Source organism: Stegostoma tigrinum, chromosome 23 (assembly GCF_030684315.1).
Source record: "Stegostoma tigrinum isolate sSteTig4 chromosome 23, sSteTig4.hap1, whole genome shotgun sequence".
Taxonomy (NCBI): domain Eukaryota; kingdom Metazoa; phylum Chordata; class Chondrichthyes; order Orectolobiformes; family Stegostomatidae; genus Stegostoma; species Stegostoma tigrinum.
In genome coordinates, this window is record NC_081376.1 from 46,894,366 (window position 1) to 46,907,586 (window position 13,221).

The window sequence follows — 13,221 nt, forward strand, 5'->3', positions numbered from 1 at the left end:
CTCTTCACAGTAGATGCCAAGAAAAAGTAATGTGGATAATGGAAATCAGAAACAAAAACAGAAAGTGCTGGTAAAGCTCATCAGATCTGGCAGCATCTGTGGAGAGAAATCAGAAGTTACACTTCAAGCCCAATGATCTTCTTCAGAATTTACCTGGGGGCCAGGTAAGAGCTGGGAGGTGCCAAGCCAGCCACCAAAAGCAACTGGAGGGCTGAGGGGCGTGGTCATTGTCTGCCAATCAAGGCGGGGTTGCCGTGCAACCATAGAAGGGCGGCCAATGGGAATGCAGAGGGGGCGGTGTCGATACGGTGGGCGGGTGTTGCGTGGCTGCACCTGTCAATCAGCTGCTGGAAGTCTCAGGTAAATAGTGTGGGAGAGGCAGAGGAGGAGGTTATAGGTGAGCTCAGCAGCTCGGTGTGTATCTCCCTCACACATACACACACTTGACACACTCTCTGTAGTGTTACTGGAGCAAAGAAGTCAGAGCTCTCTCTTTATCAACTCTTCAGAGAAAGGGAGCGAGGGTTAGAGAGAGAGAGAGAATAAAACTGCGTCTGTGGGGGATAAGGATTTTTATCGTTTCCTCGTGAAACCAGGGACTGCCAAGATGTTTAAAAAGAAACCCAAGAATGTAACTCCCCCCAAAACCAAGTAAGTGTTGTCGTATATATTTATACTTGTGCCTTTTTTTAAAAGAAAAGCGCATTTTATTTATGGGTAACTATATGTTCTATGTTTTGCATGCCTTTTGAGGACCTCTCCCATATAATCCAAAAACAATCAATAAGTTTCTTCTTTTTTTCAAAAAACAATCTGTGATCTGCTTGTGGCTTTCTTAATTAAAAGCTGCTTTCAAGTTCAGGAGGGGAGGGTGTGTCAGCTGAGGTAACTCTAAGAAGTCTGATTAAAGCAGGAATGAACAACGTGAAAGGTTCTGATGCTGAGATTTAAACATCTGTCCACATTGTTTTAATCTCCAATATGAACTGTTAAAAGGACTTTGCAATGTATTTGTTTGACATGAATACTTTAGACTATCAATCTGCAGCCCAGTCAGTATACTGTAGATGAAATATTGCTCACACGGACTGATCACACATTGCTTATTTTGAACTTCTATTTTAGTTTATTACACAATTTTCTGACCTGTTTTCATCTGTATTGTGGAATCCCAGTGACTTATTGAGATGGGTGGAGTTTAATCCTCTGCGCAATGCAATTTAATAATCCTCAGTAAAAGTGTTAAAGGTTTTTGATAATAGAATGAAGCCTAGCAAATGCCAAAGCATTTAAACCTCTGACCGTCAGGCTAATTCAGTAATCAGGTCCAGCAACTCCTAATATCTCTGTGACTTCTGACGTTTTGCATAACAAAACCAGCTTCTATACATGGTCTGATGGATGAACTTCAAGCATAATCACAAAATTTAAAAATATTTCCTCCAGGGTAAAGCTGATGTGTTGAATTACCTTCCTAACATGCAGCAATTTTAAAATCCCTACAGTACGGAAGCAGATGAGCCCAAGCCGACTCTTCAAATAGCATTCCGCCCAAACCCACCCCTCTGCCTTATCCCTGTGACTCTGCATTTCCCAAGGCTAGTCCATCTAGCCTGCGTATCCCTGGACACGATGGGCAATTTAGCATGGCCAGTCCATCCTAACCTGCACATCTTTTGACAGTGGGAGCTTTTATCACTCCCAGCAGGAAAATTAGTCTACTTGTCACCAGAAACTTCTTCTGAATGATAACGCACATTTTGACAGAATAATGGTGTCACTGTCCCACTTATGGATTAAATTATCTCAAGTGTGGAAGAGTTTATCTCCTAGGCATGGGGTTAAAGCAACTCATTTGTTCTCTGGATGCACAGATGACATGGGAAACATTATAAATATTTCCAACCATTACAATCAGCCGTTTGGTTCTATAGTATTTGAGTATGGCTGGTAAATAAGACACGTTTGTCAAAGTTTTTTTGTCTCGCACTCATCAGCAGAATAGACAAGAAATGTAAGATAAAGTTGCCATAGTCCTACCTTCCATTAGGGAGAGGGATTAGGTGGTGATTTAACCTGAGGGTCACCACACCTCAGGTGAGGGGAGGAGTTGAGAAGGCCACTCAGCTGGTGCTAGGAATTGAACCCACAATGTTGGCATCACTCTGAATCATGAGCAGCCAACTGAGATAACCAACTCTGACACAATACACGCCTGATGAGCAGCTTTGACGAAATGTGCCTTTTTGTCCAACAATATTATTATCACTGTCTGCCGTGCAAAGTTCTGTATTGGGACACGTTGAATAGCAAATTCTGTAATATCGAGCAAAATGTTTTTGTTTGCAAATTGTATGAAGTGGTTAATTTTTGGGGGAAAACAGCACTGGATAAATTCCAAGGTTGATTTTAAGAGGGAATAACACTAAAAGCTGAATATGTTGACAAATGGTATTAATGTTTAAATTTAATTGCCTTGGGATGCTACTCAGAGCTGTATTGTGAGCTGCTGATGTTGATGTTTTTCAAAGGAGTGCAAAAGAAAGCCAGCCAGCATTGAAACACAATAAGTAGTTTGTGGCTTGTGCAGAGTCCTTGAGAATACTTAAGCTGTGATGGATTGTTAGATGGATTCTTGATCAGTAGGGGAATCAAGGATTGTGGGGAAGGGCAGGAAAATGGGCGTGATGTATGTCAAATCAGCCATGATCCTATTGAATGGCAAAGCAGGTTCAAGGGGCTGAATGGTCTACCTCTGTTGCTATTTCTTTATGGTTTGTTGATTGAAAGTGAGATGGTGGATACTATCTTTTTGGATTTTGAAAAGATAGTTGATGCTGTCTGCTTTTAAAAGACGGATTTTAGTTATAGGTAATTCCTTTAATCATTCACGGGATGAGGGTGTCACTGGCCAGGCAGCATTTATTGCCCGTCCCTAATTGCCCAGAGGGCAGTTAAGAGTCAACCACATTGCTGTGGGTCTGGAGTCACATGTAGGCCAGACCAGGTAAGGATGGCAGATTTCCTTCCCTAAAGGACATCATTGAACCAGATGGGTTTTTCCCAACAATCGGCAGTGGATTCGCGATCATCATTAGAGTCTTAATTCTGGATATTTATCGAATTCAAATTCCACTATCTGCTGTGGCAGGTTCGAACCAGGTCCCCAGAACATTATCTGGGTCTCTGGATTAACGGTCCAGCAACAATACCACTAGGCCATCACCTCCCCCAATTGTATGCTCAATGTTTTACATACCTTTTGAGGACCTCTCCCATCATAATCCAAAACTATCAATAATATTATTTTGTTAGCTTTTCAAAAAAAAAATCTGTGATCTGCTTGCAGCTTTCTTCATTAAAAATTGCTTTCAATCTCAGCAGGGGAGGGCGCGTCAACTGGCCGAACCGGTGGTGGGGATGGTTAGGATGCTAAGCATGTCCAAGGCTGAGAAAAACAGCTTTTTAATCAGTAAAAGAATCAAGGGTTATGAGGAAAAGGCAGGAAAATAGAATTGAGGATCATCAAATCAGCCATTACCTTATTGAATGGTAGAGCAGAGTTTAAGAACTGAATGGCCTACCGCTGCTGCGACATTTTATGGTCTTAACCTGAGAATGTCGGATGGTAACCACTGGAAATCCCTCAATCATGTCAGTACTGCTGTCTTACAATTTTTTTTGAAGTGACAAGTTATATGTCTGTTACCTTTGTGGGTGGTACTAGACCAGATACAATAGCTAAAGGTGTTCCCTGCAGTGTCATAAGTTAGATTGGCCTAGTCAATGAGTAATAACCCAGATAAATGTGAAATGATAAGATTTGGTCTAAAACTTTAGTATGTGATGCAAACATTCAGAGTTCAGAGAAAGTTTACTACGTGAATCCCTGGACTAAGATGAGTCGCCTTGTGGGGGAAAGGTTAGACAGGCTAGGCTTGTGTCTGCTGGAGTTGGAAAGAGTAAAAGCAGCTCAACGTAGGACTATAGATTTCAGATCAGAGTGAGGAACCTAATGGGAGATTTGGCTGGAGAAGCTGGATGGACCAACAATACACTCTCACGCAAAGCGTCTGCTATCATGGATAGAAACGTTGGCTCCAGGAAGTGGCAGATTTGGAGACGGGAAGGGTACTTAATTAACACACTGGCGAAATCAAACCCACCGCCTTCTCACCTCCACCAGACTTAAGTTCAGCCTGCCACAAAAAAACAGAGTTTGCTGGTAAGGCTGGCAGCATCTGTGAAGAAAAACTAAGGAAGGATCACTGGACCTGAAACGTTAACTCTGATTTCTCTTCACTGATGCTGCCGGACCTTCTGAGCTTTTCCAGCAACTTCTGTTTTTGTTTCTGATTTACAGCCTCCGCAGTCCTTTTTGATTTTTATAAACTTTGGCCTGGTAAGGACTGTGGTTGATATTTTCATTCTGCCACCATTGAGGCCTTTAGGTGGATGATTAAAGACCACGTCAGTGTCTCAACCCACCACGTTTTGTTTGTGGGGTGTGGGCGTCCCTGGCCTGGGCCAGCATTTATTGCACTTCCCTAGTTGCTTCTTGAGAAGGTGTTGGTGAGATGCCTTCTTGAATCGCTGCAATCCATCTGCTGTGGGTTGACTGCCAATGCCATTAGGGAGGGAATTCCAGGATTTGACCCAGCGACAGCGAAGGAACGGCAATATATTTCCAGGTCAGGATGGTGAGTGATTTGGAGGGGAACTTGAAGGGGGTGGTGTTCCCATGTATCTGCTGCCCTTGTCCTTCTAGATGGGAGTGGTCGTGGGTTTGGAAGGTGCTGTCTGAGGATTTTTGGTGAATTTACCTAGTTGTAGACAGTCCTGGTCAAGCAACTGGACATCAGGTGGGGGAGCTGCCCACTATGAGCCAACCCACTCCTTGTTTCCAACCCTCCTGCCTCACCCCACATGCCCCATCTCTCCAGGCAACAGGAAAGACCTCAAACCTCAACAAGATTCCACCCTCCGTAGCTGTTGACAGAAATTTCTCTCCAATTGAAAGCATGGAACGGATGTTTCCTCTTGGGCGGGAATCTAGAACTAATGTAGAATAGTTTAAAAATAAAGAGTCACTCTTTCTAGATAGAGATGAGGAAACTATTTTTCTCTTTCCGAGGGTTGTAAGTATTTGGAATTCCCTGCCTCAAAAGACATTGGATGCGGAATCTTTAAATATTTTTAAGGCAGAAGTAGATAGATTCTTGATTACCGAGGGGATGAAAGATAATTGCAGGAATGTAGAGTCACGTTTAAAATCAGATCAGCCATGACATTATTGAATGATGGCACAGGCTTAATGGGCTGAGTGGCTTACTCTCATTCCTTGATCATTATCTCCCACCCTGGTCATAATCTCTTCCAACCTCTACTGTCAGGCAGAAGATACAAAAGCTTAAACATACGTATGGACGGGTTCGAGAGCAGCTTCTCCCCCACTGTTATTAGTCCGCTGAATGGAGCTGTCAAGTTTCAAATCTAATGTTGATCTTGCTTTTGTAAGCTTTTACAGCTGTAATCTTCCATGCCTCACTTTGTTCAATCACGTGATCTGCATGACTTTGTATGTTATGATCTGCCTGTACTACATGCAAAACAGAAGTTTTCACTGTACTTCAGTACATATGACAAAAATAAATCAAATATGTGTTCATTCATTTGTTTGTACTGCCGTCAGCTATGCCTTGACACGCAAGAATCTAATGAAGTGCTTCATTCCTATGTTTATACGTTCATACCGCAGCTTTGCTATGCAAAAATTGTACAGCAATAAGGCCAGAGCGCCTTTGGGAAAAGTTTTATTTTGACCATGTTAGATTTTGAAATGGTGTTTTGTGGATGGAATTCCCTCCTCCTTCTGTCAATACCAAAACGTTCAGGGTCTTGCCCACGTTTGGAATACAATGGCTGTAATGTGTATCATGTAGGTAGGCAGCTCAAGCTTCATGAGGTTCCACTGGTTCCACAACATTCTGTCTCAATGCCCGAAGCACTGAAACTGGTGCGAAACATTGTTGTTTCAGCCAAAGCCCATTGCAGCTAAATAAATAGTCACCACATATACTTCTGGTCTTTCCACTTCTCTTCGCATTTCATATCGCACATTAAGCTAGCCTCACCCAATATTTGGATAAGCGCGGTGCACTTTGCTGGAGATTTCTTCGATTTTTTTTTTTTTTTTTTTGTTTGAGTGGCTGTGTTGAGGTTTAATGTTTTAACACTAAATGAAAGTCTTAAAAAGTAACTGCACAGAAAGGAAGTTTTTAGCGTAAGACAAGTCAGTATTACCATAATCACTCCAATAAATCGATTAGAATTTAATCGCGTGTGGTTAGTTAAATTCTAACAGCATTCAAAGAATCTTATGTTATCATTAACTAGAATCCCTTGCAGTCAAATTCCACCCAAAATACTTCTGTTTATGCTTAGTAGGAACATTAGCTTCTTAACAACGAACACTGACCAGCTGGGCTGACGCTCATCACTGAACTGAGCTCTAAGTGATAGTAGGAACTGCAGACGCTGGAGAATCTGAGATAATAAGGTGTAGAGCTGGATGAACACAGCAGGCCAAGCAGCATCAGAGGAGCGGGAAGGCTGACGTTTCGGGCCTGCTGTTTTCATCCAGCTCGACACCTTGTTAACTCTCAGCTCTAAGTGATAGTCACTGATCTAACTAGTTACAAGTCAAAAATGCATCAAAGTTCTCAGCCTTTTTATCGTGACATTATCATGGTTTAGAAATTGCAGAGAAGAGAATCTGCCACTATAACGGTAATGACACGCGTTATATAATTAATTGTGTTAAACCCCAGGTAGCGATTCTTGCTGAATAAATCTTCAAAGTGATTGCATTTATTTAGCATCTTTCATGATCTCAGGATGTCTGGAAGCACTTTATAGCCAATGAAGGGCACTTTAAAATCTTTTGTAGACATGAGTGGGCTGAATAGAGGAGATAGGGAGAAGCTGTATCTGCTTGTAAAAGGATCGAGAACAAGAGGGTTAAAGTAATGTGCAAGACAAACAAGGGTAATATGAAGGAAAAACCTTTTGACACAGCAAGTAGTTAGGATGTGGATTGCACTGGGTGGAAATAGTGGAGGCAGATTCACTTGAGGCATTCAAGAGGTGATTGGATGGTTATTTGGATAGAAATAGTTTGCAAGGGTGTGAGAAAAGAGACCAGCTCTAGGTAACAAGGTGTACAGCTGGTTGAACACAGCAGGCCAAGCAGCATCAGAGGAGCAGGAAAGCTGACGTTTCAGGCCTAGACCCTTTTTCAGAAAAAAAGGTAACGATGCTTATTTGAAGAACTGATACAATCACAGTGGGCCGAATGGCCTCCTTCCGTGCCATTGCACTGTGATTCTGTGATGGAGTGAAGTGTTCACTTTAGGTGTTCACTGATTTCCAAATGTTGCTCCGGACATGAACAGGTACTGGAGAGGAACTGATAGTTTGTACTGGGAAAGATCTTTACAATGTTTTTAAAACTCTCGGCTATATCAGTAAGAACTGTAGAACATGCACACGGCCCCTGAAGTCTGCTGTGATTGTGAAGGGAAACCTTTGCCGATTCACTTGGGTTTAAGAGATCTCTAAAAGCCAGAGAATTGAATAAGGCAGTTCATATAATTAACACATCCTATTGGGAAATTTCTTTGGACCCACAGTTCCTTCAAGTTCCAAATAACGTTAGGATGGTAGATAGGCACAACATCGTGGACCAGAGGGCCTGTACTGTGTAGTACTGTTGTATGTTCTACGACACCTTTAACCAATTCAATGAAGTATTAATATAAGGTAGACGTTTGACTGTGAACACACCAATTATGGGGATCTTCCCTACTGCCCTGATATAAGTGTTGTAGTATCATTCTTGATCTCAGAATGGCTTGCTTCCAGCTTGGTTTGACAGATTCTGAAAGGCGATTGAATCCACTCCGTGACGTCCTTATTCTGCCACGTGTAGCAAGGATGGTCCTTGAAGTGTTGGCCTCCTGGGTTATTTATTATGCACTTCCTCAAATGCCACAACCACCCCTCTGCACCTTCCAACAATGTTTGTCATTGTTTTTGCTGCCTTCCTGAATGAATCTTCATCGTTTTGTTGGGTCACAAGACAAGGGTCTGCCATGTGTGAGCAGGAGATTGTTGATCTCTTCGGAGATGGTTTGAGAACATCCCTAAAGTGTTTGCCATCATCCTCCTGCCACAACCGAGTCCTGAGTGACCTGCCCAACCCAGAGAGATTGGAGCCTTGATGCTGGGCATGTGGAATTGGGAGAGGACACTGCAGTTGGAGAGCTTTTTCTCACCATCAGATGTGGAGGATCTTGGGAGACTCTGGCAGCTGGTACTTTTCCAGGGTTTTGAGATGTGTGCTGGAGATTGACCAAGTCTCCAAAATTTATCAGAGTACAGGGATCAGTGCTGCCTGGTGATCTGTGATCTTAGTCTCAAGTTTGAAATTTTGGTCCTAAGGCACAATTTTTCTCTGCCACCTGAAGTCTTAGCAGCATGCTGGAGGCAGTGAATCAATTTCTAGACCATTATGAATGGAGATTTTCATGTGTAACCAGAAGACAGTGATAACGATTCAGGTGTGACAACTAAACCCCGGTCTAGGCCCGAAACATCAGCTTTTGTGCTCCTGAGATGCTGCTTGGCCTGCTGTGTTCATCCAGCCTCACATTTTATTATCTTGGATTCTCCAGCATCTGCAGTTCCCATTATCACTGATACAATCCTAAACCACTACTAGTGAGACTTGAAAAAATATTCACTTTTTTTTGACAGGTCACACATTTATTGGTTACGCTTGTGACATTCTTGTATAAGATTCAGTTTTTTTAAAAATAAAATCTGTTCTTCGCCATTGAATACACCTAAATAAAGACAACAGCTTCAGGCTTTTTTTATTTTTGGTGAGGCAAGCTGTCAAGAAATTGGGCAAAATTATGGTGGCCATGCTATATTTATTCATTTGTGGGATGATGCTGGCTGGGCCAGTATTTATTACCTGTACCCAGCTGCCCTTGAGAATGTGTTGGCGAGCTGCTCTCTTGAACCACTGTAGCCTATTTGATGCAGATAGACCTGCAATGCTGTTAGGGAGACAATTCCAGAATTTTGACCCAGCAACACTGACTAGGAATCATCATTATTCTGGTTTCACACTGTGGTCTGGAAGAATTTGGTTTCGACAATCTCTCGGTCTAATAGCTGTTGTAACTACTCAGCAGTCACCATAGAGTAAATGCATTGAACTGGAAGTTGTAAAAGCAGCCTGTAGCTGTGATGATCCTGCCCAAACCTGCAGGGAGCTTCCGATGAAGAAGTCGACCCTGAAATTAGTTGCTGACAGTGGGTGCTTTAATACCTTGTCAAATTCTAATTGATAATCATTCTCCTGAACTGCCTTGGTAGGTTTCCCAACACCCAAGACTTTAGATTAATGCAATAGCTATGTGTGTTGCTGTTGTTTTCAATACAACCCATTGACCACATTAAGCAGAAAGTTACTGAGGGGTGATTGGCATTGTGTAAATGAACTGCTGTGAACAGCACAGGACAGAAATGATAGAGATGTACGGTTCCTGGATTGGTTTTGAGTGTTGCTTTCACCTGTTCACGTTTCTTAGGCACTCTGTGCATAACATTTTCTAACCCCCAAACATCTCCAGGTCCTCACTACATCATGCTTTCAACCCCAGAGTATCAACAACCGGAGATTACAGAATGCAGTGTTCAGTTTGCAGCTGACCTGGGAGATAGCTCCGATAGGAAAGGCTAGACCAGTCAATATTTGTTTGTACCGTGACGGAAAATGGCATTAATCTTATGGTCTTTCAACCTGCCCATAAAGCCTTGACCTTTTTCACCTTGTACACTGATCTCTGGGGTTTGAAGGTCCTCAAGTATTAGAGAGGCTAATCTCCTTGCTCAAGGATTGACATTCCATGGTCTGCCTTGTGACCACAGCCCTGTCAAGTAGACTCTATCCAAGAGACACACAACTGTGATGCAAATTATTTCTGTGAAGCTAGTTCACCCTCGTTCCATGGGCTGTCAACTCTGGTGTGTGACCAAATAATTAAATGTTTGATCTTTGTTTTTTTAAAATACAAGTTTCCTGGAATTTTCCAGAAGTCTTAAAACATTGTGCAAGTGTCTGGAGCTCTCTCTCTCTCTCTCTCTCTCTCTCTCTCTCTCTCTCTCTCTCTCCCTCAAAAGGTGATGGAAGCAGAGCCCTTGAATCTTCCCAAGGCGGAGGAAGATCGATTTTTGAGCAGGCTGCGGGAGCTCGTTGGGGAGTAGGCGGGAAGGTGGAGTGATCAGGTTTAATGTTTTACAGAATAATCAGATCGGCCAGCATCTTATCGAATGGCAGGACAGGGTCACGCAGCAGAGTGGCCCACTCCCTGCTCCTAATCCCTACATTCATATGGAAAACAATGCCATTTTTCAGAATGGGTTTAGTCAGAATAATATTGCTGAATTCTCTTGGATTGCTCCTTGACAACCAGATTAAAATTTACCTGCAGTTTGAAAAGAAACTTCAATTGTTGCTGGTTTAGGGAATCTGTCTCATCCCTTGCTCCTAATGTAACATGCTGCAAAAACTAAAGTCTGACGATTCCATGAACTTGAAGACCCAAATATGATGCATAATTTATATATTTATGTAGCCCTTTTTAGGGGAGGAGTCAGCCATATAAACCATGCAAGGAATGCTACAGGTGTGTCCTCCACAACATACTAAAAGAGGGCGTTGAAACTTGTCGAACTTCTGTACGTTGTTTAACTCTTTGTGAACTGGAATTTCAACTATGTGTCACAGAGAAAGCAATACCATGACTGCCTGGTGTCTGAAAGCACCAATGGCTGTTGGAGTGAGCTGGCTGCATGCCTGTAGTCACTGCTGAGATAGTAGGAACTGCAGATGCTGGAGAATCTGAGATAACAAGGTGTAGAGCTGGATGAACACAGCAGTCCGAGCAGGAACCATTTCTGAAGAAGGGTTTAGGCCTGAAACGTCAAGCTTTCCTGCTCCTCTGATGTTGCTTGGCCTGCTGTGTTCATCCAGCTCTACACCTGTAGTCACAGCTGAGGGTTGTTTTAACAGGAAGAGGGATGAGAGTGAGTGCTTAACCAATATAACTTGCTTGGCCTCCAGTGAGAGAACCCCAAATCTCACCCATACATTAACTGAATCTCTGACATGCTACACGTTTCATTATTGTGACCATTTAACTGAGAATTTAATTAAACTTGTTCCCAAACAGTTCAGAGTCTCTGTGGTAGTTTCAATGGTTTACATTACCACGAGAAGTCCTGACCCATTTCTAATGCCATAGATTTATTTCACCGTCCATCTGAATGTTGTTCTGCAACTACCCCGGCTCCACTGATGTCTGTGTAGAGTCCGAGGGTAGAAGCGTAAAGTTTAAAGTCCATGAAGAGAGGTTGTTTTATTTCAATCACTAAAAGCACTTCTGAATGTTTCAATATAGTGTGTAGGAAAGCCTCTTGCAAAACATAGACCCCACAAACCCCGTGATCCAATCTCTCTTACCCATGTTCTTGTCATTCGCTCTGAACCGAAACCCCAAACATTCATAAAAAAAGACGCAGCTCCTGAGACCCACCCCCAAAGATTCACATCTGAATTTGTTTTCCTTTAAATATACTTCATTCATAATGTTTGCGAAGGTACATTCCAATATATTTCAACTTGAATATTTTAGAGAGTGCAATAAAATTCAGTGTATCTCCCTATAGCATTCGGTTGTCTCAATGTAATTGTAACGCCCTTTCATATTTATAATATGCATAACATGTACGCAGCGTTCTGCTCAGGTTTTTCTATTCTCTCTTGTATGGAGCAACTTCCAGAATTGGAAATTGATGCAGTAAATTGCATCACATGCTGTATGGTGTAGTTGGACCCTCAGAGCTTTGAGGGAACGTTGTATGTAAAACATAAGACCTGAGAGCAAATCACACAGTGCAGTAGAGCTAAACTTTTCATTCCATAGCATGCTCCACACTGAAGTGCCTCTATCTAATTCTGTGGCCTTTAAAGTTTATCTCAAAATTGTTATTGGATTCATGGAGCTGCATGTCACAGAGGCAGACCAATCATACAATGGATGTCAGTTGTTCTTTGTCTCAAACTTTTGTTTTATTCATTTGTGGGATATGGGCGTCGCTGGCTGGCCAGCATTTCTTGCCCGTTGTGTGACACATGATGCCAGTGTTTGGAAACTTCACATTGATTTGGAAGTTGGAAACATGGGAAGTGTGCACACGCTCGATGGGGGGGATTATGTACAAGAAGAACAGGCACTCGGACAAGGTTCTGATCATTTACTGCCACCGTAGACTAGCAACTGCAACTTGCAGTCAAGAGAAAGACGCTGGGGGGGAGTGTGAGAAAATTGGCAGCATTAAAATCTCCAGTGTGAGTCTGCACATTTTGGATTAAGGTAGCATTTTACCAAATGCCGAATAAAACTGGTTTAAACAGACTTGAGGATGTTATGTGTGGCAGATGTCGACTTCAAGTTGTTAAGCAAGTTTAATATATCTCAAAGGAGTAATTTAAGAATTTCAGACACCTAGGTTATGTACTGATGTCTGACTCTGTGCTGAATGTTTAAGTCTGAGGGCAAGGAGGTTCTGCTGGAACAATATAAAACCTCGATTAGAATTAGAATTTTAAGCTTATTGTCACATGTACTCACATCAGTACACTGTACAAAATTGCCACTTACAGTACCATCTTAGGTCCGAAGGTATTTCGGGACAGATTCTTCGGAATAAATTAGAAAAATGAAGAAATAAGAAGTCCAGCACTGTGGACCTTCGTGTTGACTTAGGTACAGAATGTATCTAGCTATAAAATTTTAGGGATGGATTAAAAGAATGAAGGAATAAAAAGTTCAGAATTACAGTCCCCGTGAGCAGAGGCGATGGGGCAGTGCAATCCATGCTGGCCTCCTGTCCTTGCTGTGTCTTGCCCCTGCAGTGGGCCACAGCTACATTGCTGTGTGTGGCTCTGGAATCCACCTGATAGGAGGGATGTGATAGCACCGGAGAGGATGCAGAGGAGATGTACCGGAATCTTGCCCGGGCTGGAGAGTTTCAGTTATGAAGAGAGACTGGACAGACTGGGGTTGTTTTCCTTTGAGCAGAGGA

General features: G+C 42.5%; 1 protein-coding gene across 1 annotated transcript in view; it reads left to right on the plus strand.

The window, feature by feature from the left end:
- The first annotated feature begins 381 nt into the window (after positions 1-381).
- Positions 382-13,221, plus strand: part of ppl (periplakin) — a 69,763-nt gene continuing 56,923 nt past the window's right edge. The window contains exon 1 of the mRNA XM_059653877.1: positions 382-651. Coding sequence (XP_059509860.1) covers positions 608-651 — 44 coding nt within the window. The 5' untranslated portion in view covers positions 382-607. The remainder of the gene's footprint in view (positions 652-13,221) is intronic.